Source organism: Leopardus geoffroyi, chromosome D2 (assembly GCF_018350155.1).
Source record: "Leopardus geoffroyi isolate Oge1 chromosome D2, O.geoffroyi_Oge1_pat1.0, whole genome shotgun sequence".
NCBI classification, from domain to species: Eukaryota; Metazoa; Chordata; class Mammalia; order Carnivora; family Felidae; genus Leopardus; species Leopardus geoffroyi.
This window is the reverse complement of record NC_059334.1, coordinates 47,454,367-47,468,074: the sequence shown is the minus strand read 5'-3', so window position 1 is coordinate 47,468,074 and position 13,708 is coordinate 47,454,367. Positions and strand designations below refer to the sequence as shown.

At 44.2% G+C, this 13,708-nt stretch overlaps 1 protein-coding gene across 3 annotated transcripts in view; it reads left to right on the top strand.

The window, feature by feature from the left end:
- Positions 1-7,542, top strand: part of TMEM273 (transmembrane protein 273) — a 34,961-nt gene extending 27,419 nt beyond the window's left edge. For all 3 annotated transcript variants that reach the window (XM_045437999.1, XM_045438000.1, XM_045438001.1), the window contains one exon: positions 6,354-7,542. In XM_045437999.1, the coding sequence (XP_045293955.1) occupies positions 6,354-6,378 (25 nt within the window). In that variant the 3' untranslated portion in view covers positions 6,379-7,542. The remainder of the gene's footprint in view (positions 1-6,353) is intronic.
- Positions 7,543-13,708: the final 6,166 nt, after the last annotated feature.

Below are 13,708 nucleotides of genomic sequence, written 5' to 3'. Positions count from 1 at the left end.
CTGACACACCCTGGGTATGTGGCTACAGACTGTTGTGGCCAGCTCGGGCCCCATGTCGTGACGGAGTGGTCCTAGAGATCTTCTCCCCACCCACGGGATCGGGCGTGCTACCTTGGCCATCGAAACCACCCACACGCGTGGAGGGGAACTTTGAGTTAGGGTACCTTGCACTGGAAACTCCAGTACCTCCCAGAAGTTTCTGAAGACCCTGTTTCAGGGATATCTTAATCATGGAATTCACAAAAATGGCAGATTTCACAAATCCTAATTTCCGGTCCTGGTACATGCGTGTGTGTGCATTGGAGGGTGAGGGGGTGGAGAAGCTCTGATGTCTCATAGCGAGTGACTGACACGTGTGTGTGTGTGTGTGTGTGTGTGTGTGTGCCTGTATGAAGACGCTGCTGTGTGCAGTACAAACAAACCACTTCAAAAGCCTTGTTGAAGCAGCAGTCGCTGTGGCTTTCTGTTCCCCTGTATGATCCTGTCAGAAGAACATCGCGGTTTAGTGTGCATTTAGAAGTTCTGAATTATTTTGAAACCTCAGAACTGGAGGAGGCCATTTTCATAATCCTGAAGAGGTGACTGTAATAGTCATTCAAAAATAAACATGGTACAAGTGAAGTCCAGGAAAGGGAATGTGAAGGAAGCAGGGGGAAAGCAGGTGGCTGGATGAAGAAAGGAAGACATGAAGGGCAGGGGAGAGTCGGGCGGCTGGGTGGGAGTCCTCCCCCACCCCGGGGATATAGCCCTGCACCAAGTTCAGGGGAGTGTTCTTGGCACGTAGCAGACCAGAGCTCCTCCACAAACAGGGATTTTTGAAGAGAAGGGAGGCACAATTTAAGTTTCCAAAACTGACACTAGATGGAGTCAGGCTGAGTCAGGAAGAAGTTAGACCCGAAAGAAAAAGCTAAGGACAGGCAAGCCGTTCTCCTGGAGCAAAACTTTGCATGTGCTTTTTGTCACGTAGGGATGAGTTAATGAACACCCGGTTCTCCTGTTTTGTGGGTCACACACACCTCAGTTTCTCCGAAAGGTGAGTTGTAAGAGTGGTCACTTGCTCTGAAAGGGAGAGAGAGACAGTGGCTCTCCGGAGGTGGCCCCCCTGCAGGACGGGAGGGAGTTACTAGTCACGACTGCTTGTGCCAGGATGGCTGGGAGACCAGGAATCAGCAGGGTGGTTTTTTTTTGTCCCTAAAAAGTCAATATACTTCAGCAAGGTTTAAAATGAAGCTGTGGGACATTTGCTTAAGCAGAGCTGAGAAAACAGGATTTTAGAAACAAGATCGTTAACTTTCTCGTATTTATCAATTTTTTCCCTTGAAAGGCCAATCAAGCCATTAATTAACCACCTTGGTCCATACGATGAAAAAAAAAAAAACTCCTAAACTTTGAGTCATCAAGCTATTGGTTTGGCTGAAGCGTCTGTTTCCTCTGTTGCTTTCAGGTCTCAGTGTGGACGAGGCCTGGGCTTGTGGGATTGGTGGTAGTTCGTATTCCCTGGGTCCTCTTGCCCACATCTCATGCACCATCGATGTGCTCTCACCTTCCTTCTTTTGGAAAACTCTTCAAATCCACCAAAAAGTTGAAAATACCGTGTGATAAAAACATGCACATCCTTCACCTAGATTCACAAGTTGACATTTCCCCCATTTGCTTTACTCTGTCTACATACATTTTTTCTGATTCACTTAAAAATTAGTGGCAATATCACCCCTAAACTAGCAGAGATAGTTTACCCCTAAATACGTAACCGGGCGTCTCCTGCATAATCACAATACGATGACCACATCTGAGGAAATGACTGAGAAAATTCAATAATCTCACCTATTACACAGCCCGAATTCAAATCTCTCTGATTGTTTCAGAAATATCTTTTATAGCTCAAGCCTCCCAAACCAGGATACGTGGTATTGTGATTTTGTCTCTGTTTAGTCTCTTCTTGTGTTGGACAACTCTGCCTTCTTCCCCTGTCAGTATTGAAGTACTTTTGTATGATGTCTTATCTTCTGGATTTGGCTGACGGTTTCTTCCCGAGTAGATGCAGATTGAGAATTCTGTCAAGAACACTACGGAGGTGACATTGTGCATCGTTTATTGTCTTACATCAGGAAGCACGTGATGCCAGGTTCTCTCACTGTTGGTAATGCTGTGTCTGATCACTTGGTTAAGGAAGCGACCACTAAGCCTCTGTGTTGGGGAGACCAATTTTCCTCTTTGTAAGTAGTCGATAATCTGAAGGGTGGTACTTTGAGACCACGTGAACATCCTGACCCCCACTGATTCTTTGCCCGATGATTTTACGTTTGTTCACAACCCACGTTTGAATCAGTTATTGCACTGGGAGTTACAAAATGTGGAGTTTCTAATGCTGGCATCCCTTCTTATTCTTCTAGAAAAAAGGACTTTTTCCTTCCCCCTTTTCTCTTTCTCTTACTTGTTGAATATCATTACTGTGGATTTCAACATATTATAATTCATTACCATCATAGATCTTTGTGACGTTCAAATTGTCCTCAGTTTGTCCAGTACCAGTCACTTCTTGGTGGCTCTTGGGCATTTCCTGGGCTGACACAACACAATATCCCCAGCTCACCGTGTACTGTCCCTGCTCAGACCTGGAATCACCCATGTGCCCCTTAGAGATCCCCTGTTTTTTCTTTTTTGATGTGGAATAGCTTTTAAATTTTTTTTTCAACGTTTATTTATTTTTGGGGGGACAGAGAGAGACAGAGCATGAACGGGGGAGGGGCAGAGAGAGAGGGAGACACAGAATCGGAAACAGGCTCCAGGCTCTGAGCCATCAGCCCAGAGCCTGACGTGGGGCTCGAACTCACGGACCGCGAGATCGTGACCTGGCTGAAGTCGGACGCTTAACCGACTGTGCCACCCAGGCGCCCCTTGATGTGGAATAGCTTTTAGAAGGCAAGATCTGGACACAGTGTGTGCTCGTGTGGCTCCGGAGACATCATTGCTTCTAGGTCCTCTCAACACACAGATTCAGGAAATGTATATTTGAGCCACAAACTCAATACCAGAAGCCTCTTCTTAAGCTTTCCTCACTCCATATTTCTGTTTTGCCTCCTCCAAAGTGACAGCTGTGTTCCACATAAATGTTTTTATCCTTTATCTATCCTCCAATACCACAAAAAATACTTCCAGAATCATAACACTGTACAACTACAAACTTGCAGTAACCTGAAGATTTCTTTGCAGTTCTTTTTATTTAGAATTTAGCCCTCCGTATATAAAGAGTATTATCTTCCTTTTTAAAAAATTTTTATTTAAAAAATTTTAAAATGTGTATTCATTTGTGTGTGTGTGTGTGTGTGTGAGAGAGAGAAAGAGAGACAGAGAGAGAGAGAGAGAGATCAGGGGAGGGGCAGAGAGAGAGGGAGACAGAATCCGAAACAGGCTCCAGGCTCTGAGCTGTCAGCACAGAGCCTGACGCGGGGCTCAAACTCATGGACTGTGAGATCATGACCTGAGCCTCAGTTGAACGCTTAAATGACTGAAGCACCCAGGCACTCCTAAACAAGGATATTTAGAAAGCCATAAAGGTGGCAAATAAAACGGAGGAAAATAATATTTTCCATAATGATGCTGAGAGAGATTGCCACTTGGGAAAAAGAAAAAATTGGATCACATGTCATACTATGCACCACAATAAATGTCGAATGGATCAGAGATATAAATAAAAACCAAAACCTTATAAAAACTAGAAAAAATATGTGTGTGTACATATGTAAATATGTTTTAATTTTATAGAAACCGTATATAGATAATTTTAATTAAATATAGTTTTGTAAAAGGAACACCGGGAGATAAAGCAGAAACCATTGAAAATTTAAAAGAAAAGAATGATAAATATCCTGGTTTATTTGGACTATTTCTGGACTTGGTATTACTTTCCGTGGTATTGTGATTATTGGTGTGCTGGCACCACACTCTGACTTGTGCAGGCTTTATGGCTTGTTCCACCATCTGGCGTGCTCCCATTGTGTTTCCTATTCAGGGGCACGTTTCTGCTATTCTCTGTTAGCCATTCTTGTGTACTTGTTTTTCCCTTTGAACTTCAGAACCAACTCCACGAACTATCCACAGAACAAACACCTTGGTTTTTTTGTTGGGGTTGCACCACGTACGTGTATTAAACTGAAGACGATCGACTTCTTTACGACGTTAAGCAGTCCTTCGTGGAAGGGGAATTTATTTGCAAGTCTGTGTTAGTGTGTCTTAAGAGAGCTTTTGGCTTTTACCTTATGGGTTTCCCACATTTCTTGTGAAGTTTACTCCGAAATATTTTTATGTTCTTGTTACTTTTAGAAATGGAGTTTCCCATTATGTCTTCAACTTAGTCATTGATTGTTTATGGATTGTTTTTTGGTATGTTAATGTTACAGTGGCAGCCTTATTGAAAGCTTTTCTTGTGTGTGTGTTCTTTTTCTTCTTGATTTCCTTGAGTTTTCATAACAGATCTCCTTTCCCAGTTCTTATGTCCCTAATTGTTTTCTCCTCTCTGACTGCATTGGCTAAAGCCACCAATGTTTTTTTTTTTTAATTTTTTTTAACGTTTATTTATTTTTGAGACAGAGAGAGACAAAGCATGAACGGGGGAGGGTCAGAGAGAGGGAGACACAGAATCTGAAACAGGCTCCAGGCTCTGAGCTGTCAGCACAGAGCCCGACGCGGGGCTCAAACTCACGGACGGCGAGATCATGACCTGAGCCGAAGTCGGCTGCCTAACCGACTGAGCCACCCAGGCGTCCCTAAAACCACCAATGTTAAGGAATAGAGGAAACAGTGCATGTACAGCCTCTAAAAGTCTCTTTCTCGTTCTCTAGATACCCAGCCCAGGTCTGCAGCCTGATTCACCTGCTAATCCAGCCAGCAGCTGCTATCCCAGCCTCTGCCCAGCTTATCTGTTCTTGCAGTTCTTCCTGGCTCTCTGGGGGCTGGTGACACAGCTATATGCAGAGGAATGGCTGCTGTGCTGGAGAATAACTTCTTCCATGGAGATGGAGTAGCTCACAGGTGCCACTTCCCCAGCTCAGGGTGACCGGGAGTAGGAGGAGCCTGCATTCCTGGTTTCCCCCATCTTCTATAGACACCTGTATCTCAAGGGCAAATGCTGCATATATCCAGCTACTTCAGATCCTCTTCCTAACAACATCAGAAAGGGTCCTTTGAACTCAGGACTTGTTAATGGGGTGATGAACAGAAGGGGATGAACTTTCTCTTGAGCCCATGGACCTCTAGACCATCCGGCTCAAACTTTGGACCCACCATATTTTAAAAGAGAAACACAAAAATCTGACAGCCGTCAGACTCTCTTGGAATCCCGTCAGACTTCTCTGTCACCATCCTTGCTCGTTTCCAATTTGTGTGTCTTCCATATTGGTTCTGCTGCCATCAAGCTCTGCAGGCCTGACCTCAACCCGTGTCCTTAGTCCTTCACACACGGGGTAGGTAGTATTGCCTCTTTTATGGCCTTTGGCTTGGCTTATCCCATCGATGCTTAACTCTGCCCGATCTTCCTGCTATTGTTGTCCCTTCTTCCATGTTAGATATCAAGATATTGAGACTGAGCATGAATGATCAAAGGACATAAACAAGTATGCAACATTCAATGTAAACATAAATATGTCATTCCGTTATAATTACAACTATTATGTGAAACTACAGTGAAGCGTTGGTATGAATTCAGTCTCTGTGCATGGAAGTGTTGGTGAGGCCTTTAGCTGAGAGTGGCCACAGCACGGTCTGTGTCCTACTTTCAGCCTTAGCTCTATTATCCTGGGGTCTGGTTTGGTGACCTCATCTTTTCTTCTGTGTTCCTAATTTTATATACATATAGATAGATCGGTATAGTAGATATGCTACGTGTGGATAAGTCTCACTCACCGTAACAGCTCACGGTCAGACTTGAAGGTACCAGTTTCTAGTTACATTTGCAAAGGCCTGTCTACCTTGTTCCTTGTAACATCTCCCCAGACCCATGCAGTCTCTTCAAGCACATGAAGTGGCATTTTCCTGCAGATATGCCTCTTAACCTTGAGGAATGACTTCTTCCCTTTTTGCCACGAAAGTGGGTGAGGTTTTGCGGCTTGAGGTTTGGCGGGCAGAAAACATTCTCTCAGTTGAGCTCTATCTGAAAAACTGTCCCTTTACCTAGAAGCCACTGGTCTTCAGGTACTTTTCTAGGTTGCATGAGGGAATGTCCCACTTTGCTAAGATATGCTGATGAGTTCTTTCATACCTACTTAATTGTGTGCGCTGCGTAAGCATATGCCATGATTAGTCAGAGCATAATCACTTTGTCAATAAGTCTTCCAGATGGTTCTCTTCCTTTCCAGAGATGCACGAGTGATTGAACTCTAAATGAGTGGCCTCTTCAGGAGAAGAGGTTGGGAGGTCTGGACAGCTGCCCACAGCATCGGTCTCAGAGATGTCTTGAATTTGAGCTTCCAAAGCTCTTGAAGGATCTTCATATGGAACTCAATACCCAGGGCAAGTAATAGATCTATAGTGTCTCTGTCTTGAGGGAAAATATCGATTCTCTTCCACAAGAAGCTGACTGCATAGAGTGAGGCACGAGCACTTTATCCAGAAGTAAGAAATATGGAAGCCAATAAATCTATTCTGCCTATCCTGGTTCTCCATGGAGGAGCTGTTCATGCTTCTATGATAGCATTGTGTCCATATCAATGGAACCTACCCATAGCAAATGGCTTATGGAAGTGGGGACCAAAGTCAAGACACAGCCTCCTTAACACCTCCATCTATCAACAGGTATGCATCATTTTCTAGAACTGTTGGCCTCAACTTCTCAGTTGCCATGAGTCCCTCTGCAAAAATTCAGGGGTGTTGAAACATGAAGACCATGGGGCCATCTCCAGTCTTATAAATGAAAGACTGACCTTCTACAGGAAGAAATGGAGGGCTGGGCTGGAGAGGAAGGTGTCTCAGTGACCGTGGGATGGCCTGCAGCTCTGCAGCTCTTTGAATGATGGAACCAACAATGAAAAAGCTGATGGTGTGCCTTATAGGGAGCTACACAAATGTAGGGGATTATCATTATGCTTATGGCATTATCTTGTGGTACAAATGTGAATGACTTTTGCATGGAGGACATGACTGGCAGAGGCTTAGGAACCCCCCGTCTTTTTATTATTGCCATGAACCTAAGGTTCTGTGAGACAGGCCCCATTAACATTTCTCTCCCCCATAATATTAACATTGCATTTCTGGGGCTGCACTATGGAATACTCTCTGCCTTTCCAATTCAACAGAAATCTGAGTGGTTGTGTCGACTGGTTCTCATTGGATTGGGTTACTCTCCTTGTGTGTGATGAAAGATGAGCAATATTTCAAAACAAAGTACTGTGTTGTAATAATTTGCCTGGATTCCCAGGGTGTCTTTTATCTGACTTGATAACAACGTAGTTCATTAGCAGTCTTTGTTAACTGATAACCTAAAGCGGTAACATGATACTCATAAGCAATTTTCTGTGTGTAAGATAGAATAAACCATCTTGTAAGGTATCTGTTAATTGATTTGCGTCTTTTAACAGCATTTTAATTAAGACTTCTGGTTTGTGAATGGCAGAAACACTTATAAACTGAAAAGGAATGCTTCAGGATTCTCAGCAATCATTTTATTTTCTATAGATACGACAAAGCCGTGGGGTCCTCTGCTCCATCCCACATCGTGATGAATTTCCCCAGTGCCATTCCTGGGCTCTGGTCCTGTTTTAGCCCCACAAGAGTTTCCCCGGGTGAAGAACACAGGGAAGTATGCTGAAGGCCAGTGCTCTCTCCTTGGGTTTTAAAGGCTGACATGCCATGGGAGGCAGAATGGGACTCTTTGCAATGGGTCCCTTTGGCTTAAACCCCAAATTCAAGCTCAGCGGGTTCCTTCTGTGGCAGTCCTCCTGGAAGCTCTATGAAGCCCCTCTTGACAACCCCTCTCCGTGGGAGCAGTTCCTGGTGATGGAGGTTCCAATAGGCAGGAGCCTGTGGAAGTGTTTGGAAGCAACCACGAGAAGTCACTGTGCGTGTAGGTACAATGTCATGAGTGAGGGTCATTCTGACTGCCTCACCCAGTGATTTGGAAGTGTGGTAGCAGAGGCCAGGGGTTAGGAGAAACCTCTGTCTTCCCAGCCCAGGAGGCCCCAGGGCCCCCTGAACACATGCAGGTCCTGGAAAGCCCACCTTGGCAGGTAGAACACCTGCCCAAAGAGAGGGGACCAATGACACTCAAAAGCAAGGAGGAAGAGCCATCCTTACATGGGCTCCTGCGTTTTACTGCATCCAGGACTCAGTACCCAGAGGAGGAGAAGGTGAGACAGCAGAGGGTTATCTGGCAAGGTAAACAAACTTAAAATGTGCATCAGTCTCTATCTATCTCTATAAATTAAAAATATGTTTACATTGAATCTATAAATTAAAAGCAATACATAGAAAGCAAACTCATATATATATACATATATATATATATATTCCTCTAGGTGTGTCCATACATATATATATATATATATATATATATATATATATATTCCTCTAGGTGTGTTCTAAGGTGTATATATCATAGAATTTTAAGAAATATATGGGGGTTTGACTAAGTTAATAAGTGACACTGCTTTTCATTACCCAAGTTTGGAAATAGCTGAGAGTGGACAGACAAGCAGACGGAGATTACAATATGAGAGTTATTGTGATCTTCAAATGAGTCATGACACATCAATATCACGCTGAGGCCACAAAAGTGCGGCTTGGTGTTCTCGTCCCAGTCCAAGTAAGAGGCGAGTGTGGCTTGGGCTGGGGTGCTGGAGGCAAGGATGCAGAAGGTGGAGTTGCACGGGGAGGGGGTTTAGAGGCGGAGATGTTAAGACTTACTGTGGGTAGATTTGATCCAGAGGGAGAACATGATTCAGCGTTGCCTATAACAATGTGGAGGACCTGGGGAGTGCTAGCCTCGGGAAGCCTCAGCAGCCGGTCTTGGGTCCCTCGTAGCAACTATCAGGGCACCAAAGAACGAGCTGCGCTTGGGGAGAGCGAACCCCATGTCCCCACAAGTGTTCAAGCTTGAGAACTGGAATTAAAAACACACATGCTGGAAATCGCTCCAGAATGTGCTCTGGGATCCATTAGAGAAAGCAGGGGAGGGTCAGCCTGGAGGAGTCATAAGACTCCTTTCCCGTGGATAGAGTACGCGTAGGGTTTGCTGAGACAGAGTGAGCCTAAAGATGCGAGCAGAGGGGTGGTGCCTGTGATGTAAAGTCTAAAAGGGGCCGGGTCTAGGCTGTGCTCAGGGCCCATCCGGCTGACTGATTCTTTTCCCTCCGAGTCATTTGTCACAATCTTGGACTTGTCAGATAAATTAATCATCCTTCAAAGAATATTATTTTCCACGTGTACATTATCATAGGATGACAAATGAGAGGCACGTCTCTACACAGAGTGCAGGCAAGTTGCTCAGGCCTCAAACATCCCAGACTCGCTTATCAGCATAGTTGGGGTCTGAGTGTTCATGGGTCTGGAATTTCCACTGGCCTATGATTTTCTCATCATTTGTGATCTTCTCTCTGCAGTGTAGGGATGTAGTAGAGTATGTAGAGTCTGGCACCAAATGCTGCTCTGTGGGCTGGACAAGTTGTTTTACCTTGCCATGCCTCAGTTTCCACATCTGTAAAAATGGGCTAATAGTTGTCCTTACCCTATAGGATCTGTGTCAGCCCTAAAGGAGGTAACACACGAAAGTTCTTAGAACACTGACATATAGGAGGCACTCAGAAAATGTGACCTATTATTTATAATTAGTTTTGGTCAACTCCAAAATTCAGGGAAGGTGAGATTAAGGAAGTTTTCATTTTTAGACATTAATTTCTTTACACATATTTTTGAATAAAGTTTTATTATTTTCTTTTCTTTTTTAAGTTTATTTATTTATTTATTTTGAGAGAGAGAGAGAGAAAGAAAGAATCCCAAGCAGGCTCTGAGCTGTCAATACAGAGCCCGACACAGAGCTCGAACCCACGATCCATGAGATCATGACCTGAGGCGAAGTCGGATGTTTAACTGACTGAGCCACCCAGGTGCCCTTAAAGTTTTATTTTAGAATAGGGTCAGATTTTCTTTACAGTTGCAAGGCTATGTCAGTGAGTTCCCATATGCCCCACACCCAGCTTCCCCTATTAACACCTTACATTAGTATGGTTTATCATAATTAATGAGCCAATTTGATAGTATTATTGCCTGAAGTCCGTATTTTATTCATATTATCTTAATTTTTTTTTTACCTAATATCCCTTTTCTGTAGTAGGACCCCATCCACAATGGCACATGACATTTAGTCATCACGTCTCCTTAGGCTGGTCTTGGTTGTGACGGTTTCTCAGACTTTCCTGGACAGTTTTGAGGAGCCCTGGTCAGGCATTCTATCGACTGTTCCTCAACTGATAGTTTGTCTGATGTTTCTTTTCATGAAGATAAATTTCTTCGAAGCTAATCTTAACACACAAGTGTTAAGATACAATAAACCAAGCATTCGCTAATGTTTACCATTGTTCCTATGAATAAAATTAGCCAGATTGCTGACAAATCTCATTGAAGTCTGAACTGGTAGGCTCGGTAAAAAGGAACATGCTCTTTTTCTTTGTGTCTTGTTTTTTTTAATTACACTTTCTTTTTTTTTTTTTTTTTTTTTCAACGTTTATTTATTTTTGGGACAGAGAGAGACAGAGCATGAACGGGGGAGGGGCAGAGAGAGAGAGGGAGACACAGAATCGGAAACAGGCTCCAGGCTCTGAGCCATCAGCCCAGAGCCTGACACGGGGCTCGAACTCACAGACCGCGAGATCATGACCTGGCTGAAGTCAGACGCTTAACCGACTGCGCCACCCAGGCGCCCCTACACTTTCTTTTTTTTAAAAAAACATTTTTTAAATGTTTATTTATTTTTGAGAGAGAGACAGAGAGAGAGAGAGAGTCCAAGCAGGGGAGGGACAGACAGAGAGGGAGACACAGAATTCCAAGTAGGCTCCAGGCCCTGAGCTGTCAGCACAGAGCCTGACCTGGGGCTGGAACTCACCAACCACAGGATCATGACCTGAGCCAAAGTCGGATACTTAACCGACTGAGCCACCCAGGCGCCCCAGAACACTTTTCTTTTTCAAAGCAAAGCAGGTGTCTCTAATTAGTGGGGGACCGCTCAGATTCACATTTCACAACCACTGCACACATTAGATCAGCAGCAGAGACCAAGAGGCCTCAGCTCCTTGTTTGGGGCAAGTGCAGATTTGACCCTGCTGTCTTCTCTTCCCCAAGGAAAGGTAAGCCCTCCTTCACTCATTCTGCGGACAGGTAGGAGTCCTTAGTGGTGTGGCCTAAGCTCTTCAGGGAAGTGGCTCAGAGCTGCCCCTTATTTGGGCAAACAAATAATGTTTGTGAAAACAGAGACCGACAAAAAAGCCTTACAACGTGGGTCTGATGTTTTGTCCTTTCCTGAGTTTAAATCAGAAGGTGGTTCTTATGTAGTGGCAACAGATTGTGAGTGAAGTCTAACTGTTGACCAAAAAGGAAATCAAACGGTGTCCAAGAGTTGCCCCCAATGTGATCTGACGGGGCATTTACAGCTCGCAGCAAAGACTCCGTTCTTTGGCTCCAGGAAACTCACTCCAAGCGGAGACTGTGGCTTCAGCCACGTCATGCAGAGGGTGCTACCTGCCATGGTAGAGGACCCTCCTCTCCCTTCATCAGCTTTCTGGAGGAGTCGGGTTGAGTTGATGACTCCTACACCCCTAACAGGCCTTGATCTAGGTTCAAATTACCAGGGATTGAAAGCAAGAACTTTACATTTACTGACCCCAATGAAATCTGAAAAAACAAAATGTTCTTAATGCTAGCACAAAAATATTTCTTAGCGTCAAAATCTTAAAATACTTCAAAAAATAACTCCAGGGATTCTGAAGCTGGATATGACAGAGTAGTGCATCTAACCCTTCTGCCAATAACACCACTAAACTCAGTACAAAATACGGTAAGACAACCATTTGAGGCAGTGATGAGCTGCTCAAAGCAGGCCTCAGCCCAGAGGGAAGTTGAGTTTTGAAAGAAGACAAGTCAGGTGAGCTCACATTTATTTGGCTCTACCCATGAGGACACATCCAGTTTAGATCACACACAGGGTAAGTAGAAAGTGGCTGTCTTACTGGGCTTGGAAGACAGAGGGTGGGGCTTCCATAGTGCCTAGAAGTTTTGGGGAACAATCCTAGAGAGAAAGCAGTCTTAGAGGGGGAGACCGAAATTCTGCTTTAGAATTTCCCTTAAATCCTTGGCTAACTTCTAATTTTTTTTTAATGTTTATTTATTTTTGAGAGAGAGAGAGAGAGAGACAGAGAGAGAGAGACAGAGAGAGACAAAGTGTGAGTAAGGGAGGGACAGAGAGAGAGGGAGACACAGAATCCAGCATAGAGACTGACGCGGGACCGAACCATGAGATCATGACCTGAGCTGAAGTCAGGTGCTTAACCGACTGAGCCACCCAGCCGCCCCTCCTTGGCTAACTTCTAAACTGGACATGAACAGAGTGAAATTCAAAGGTGATCAAGTGGAATTAATAGCGGGAAGGCTAAAAGGAGCTGAGCGAAGATTTCAGGAGCTGCCCTGCAGTCGAGAGACAGTTCTAAATTCAAATCTTGCCAAATCAGAGGGTCATGGTGTGATGGTTCATTTTACATGTCAACTTGACTGGGCCATGGTGCCTGGGTATATGGGCAAACATTATTCTGGAAGTTTCTGTGAGGGTGTTTTTGGATGAGATTAACATTTAAACAGACGGACTTTGGAAAAAGTAGATTGCTTACCATGATGTAGGTGGGCTTTACCCAATCAGTTGAAAGCCTAAATGGAATAAAAGACTGTTCTCCCTTGAGCAAGAGGGCATTTTGCCAGCCACTAGCCTTCAGATATGAACTACAACGTTGGTTCTTCCCTGGTGTTTAGCATGCCGGCCCACCCTGCAGCTTAGGATTTACCAGCCTCCATAATTGCATAAGCCAATTACAAAACATAGTATATATATATACTATGTACACATACACACACACACACACACACACACAAACACACACACACACATTGGTATAGTTCTCTGGCGAACCATGCCTTATACACCTGGGTAACATATCTGACTTCCCATGGAAATCAGGGCTAGAGACAAAACTAAGATAAGCCCACTCAACAGACTCTAGGACCAAAATTCTACAGAATGAAGGTGATTTGCAGTCATTTAACTTGACAGACTCATGATTTTCGCCCAGGCCTTAATTTATAAAGGTGAATAAGTGACAACACAAAGAGCTCAATGCCATTTAAAATTGATTTATTGCTTACACTTCCAAAGAGAAAGGGGAATGTAAATCCCATGTCATGTGGGGCCATAGTGGGGAGCACCACTTTGGTCAGAAGGTAGGAGAAGTGAGGGAAAACATGACCCAGAGCCTTTACAGTGTTTTCCATAGAAGGCTGGGCAGAGAAATTAGCTTAGGATTGGCGAGTTTGAATGATGTTGATGGGGTCTGGGCTATAGATGTGGTCTCCAGCCCTGAATTGATTTAGGGCAGGGGCAATATTGGTTGGTGTGTAAGAGTTAGACAAAGAAGGAAACGGACTCAGGATTAGCTGGAGCATTTATAATATGATTTTCATT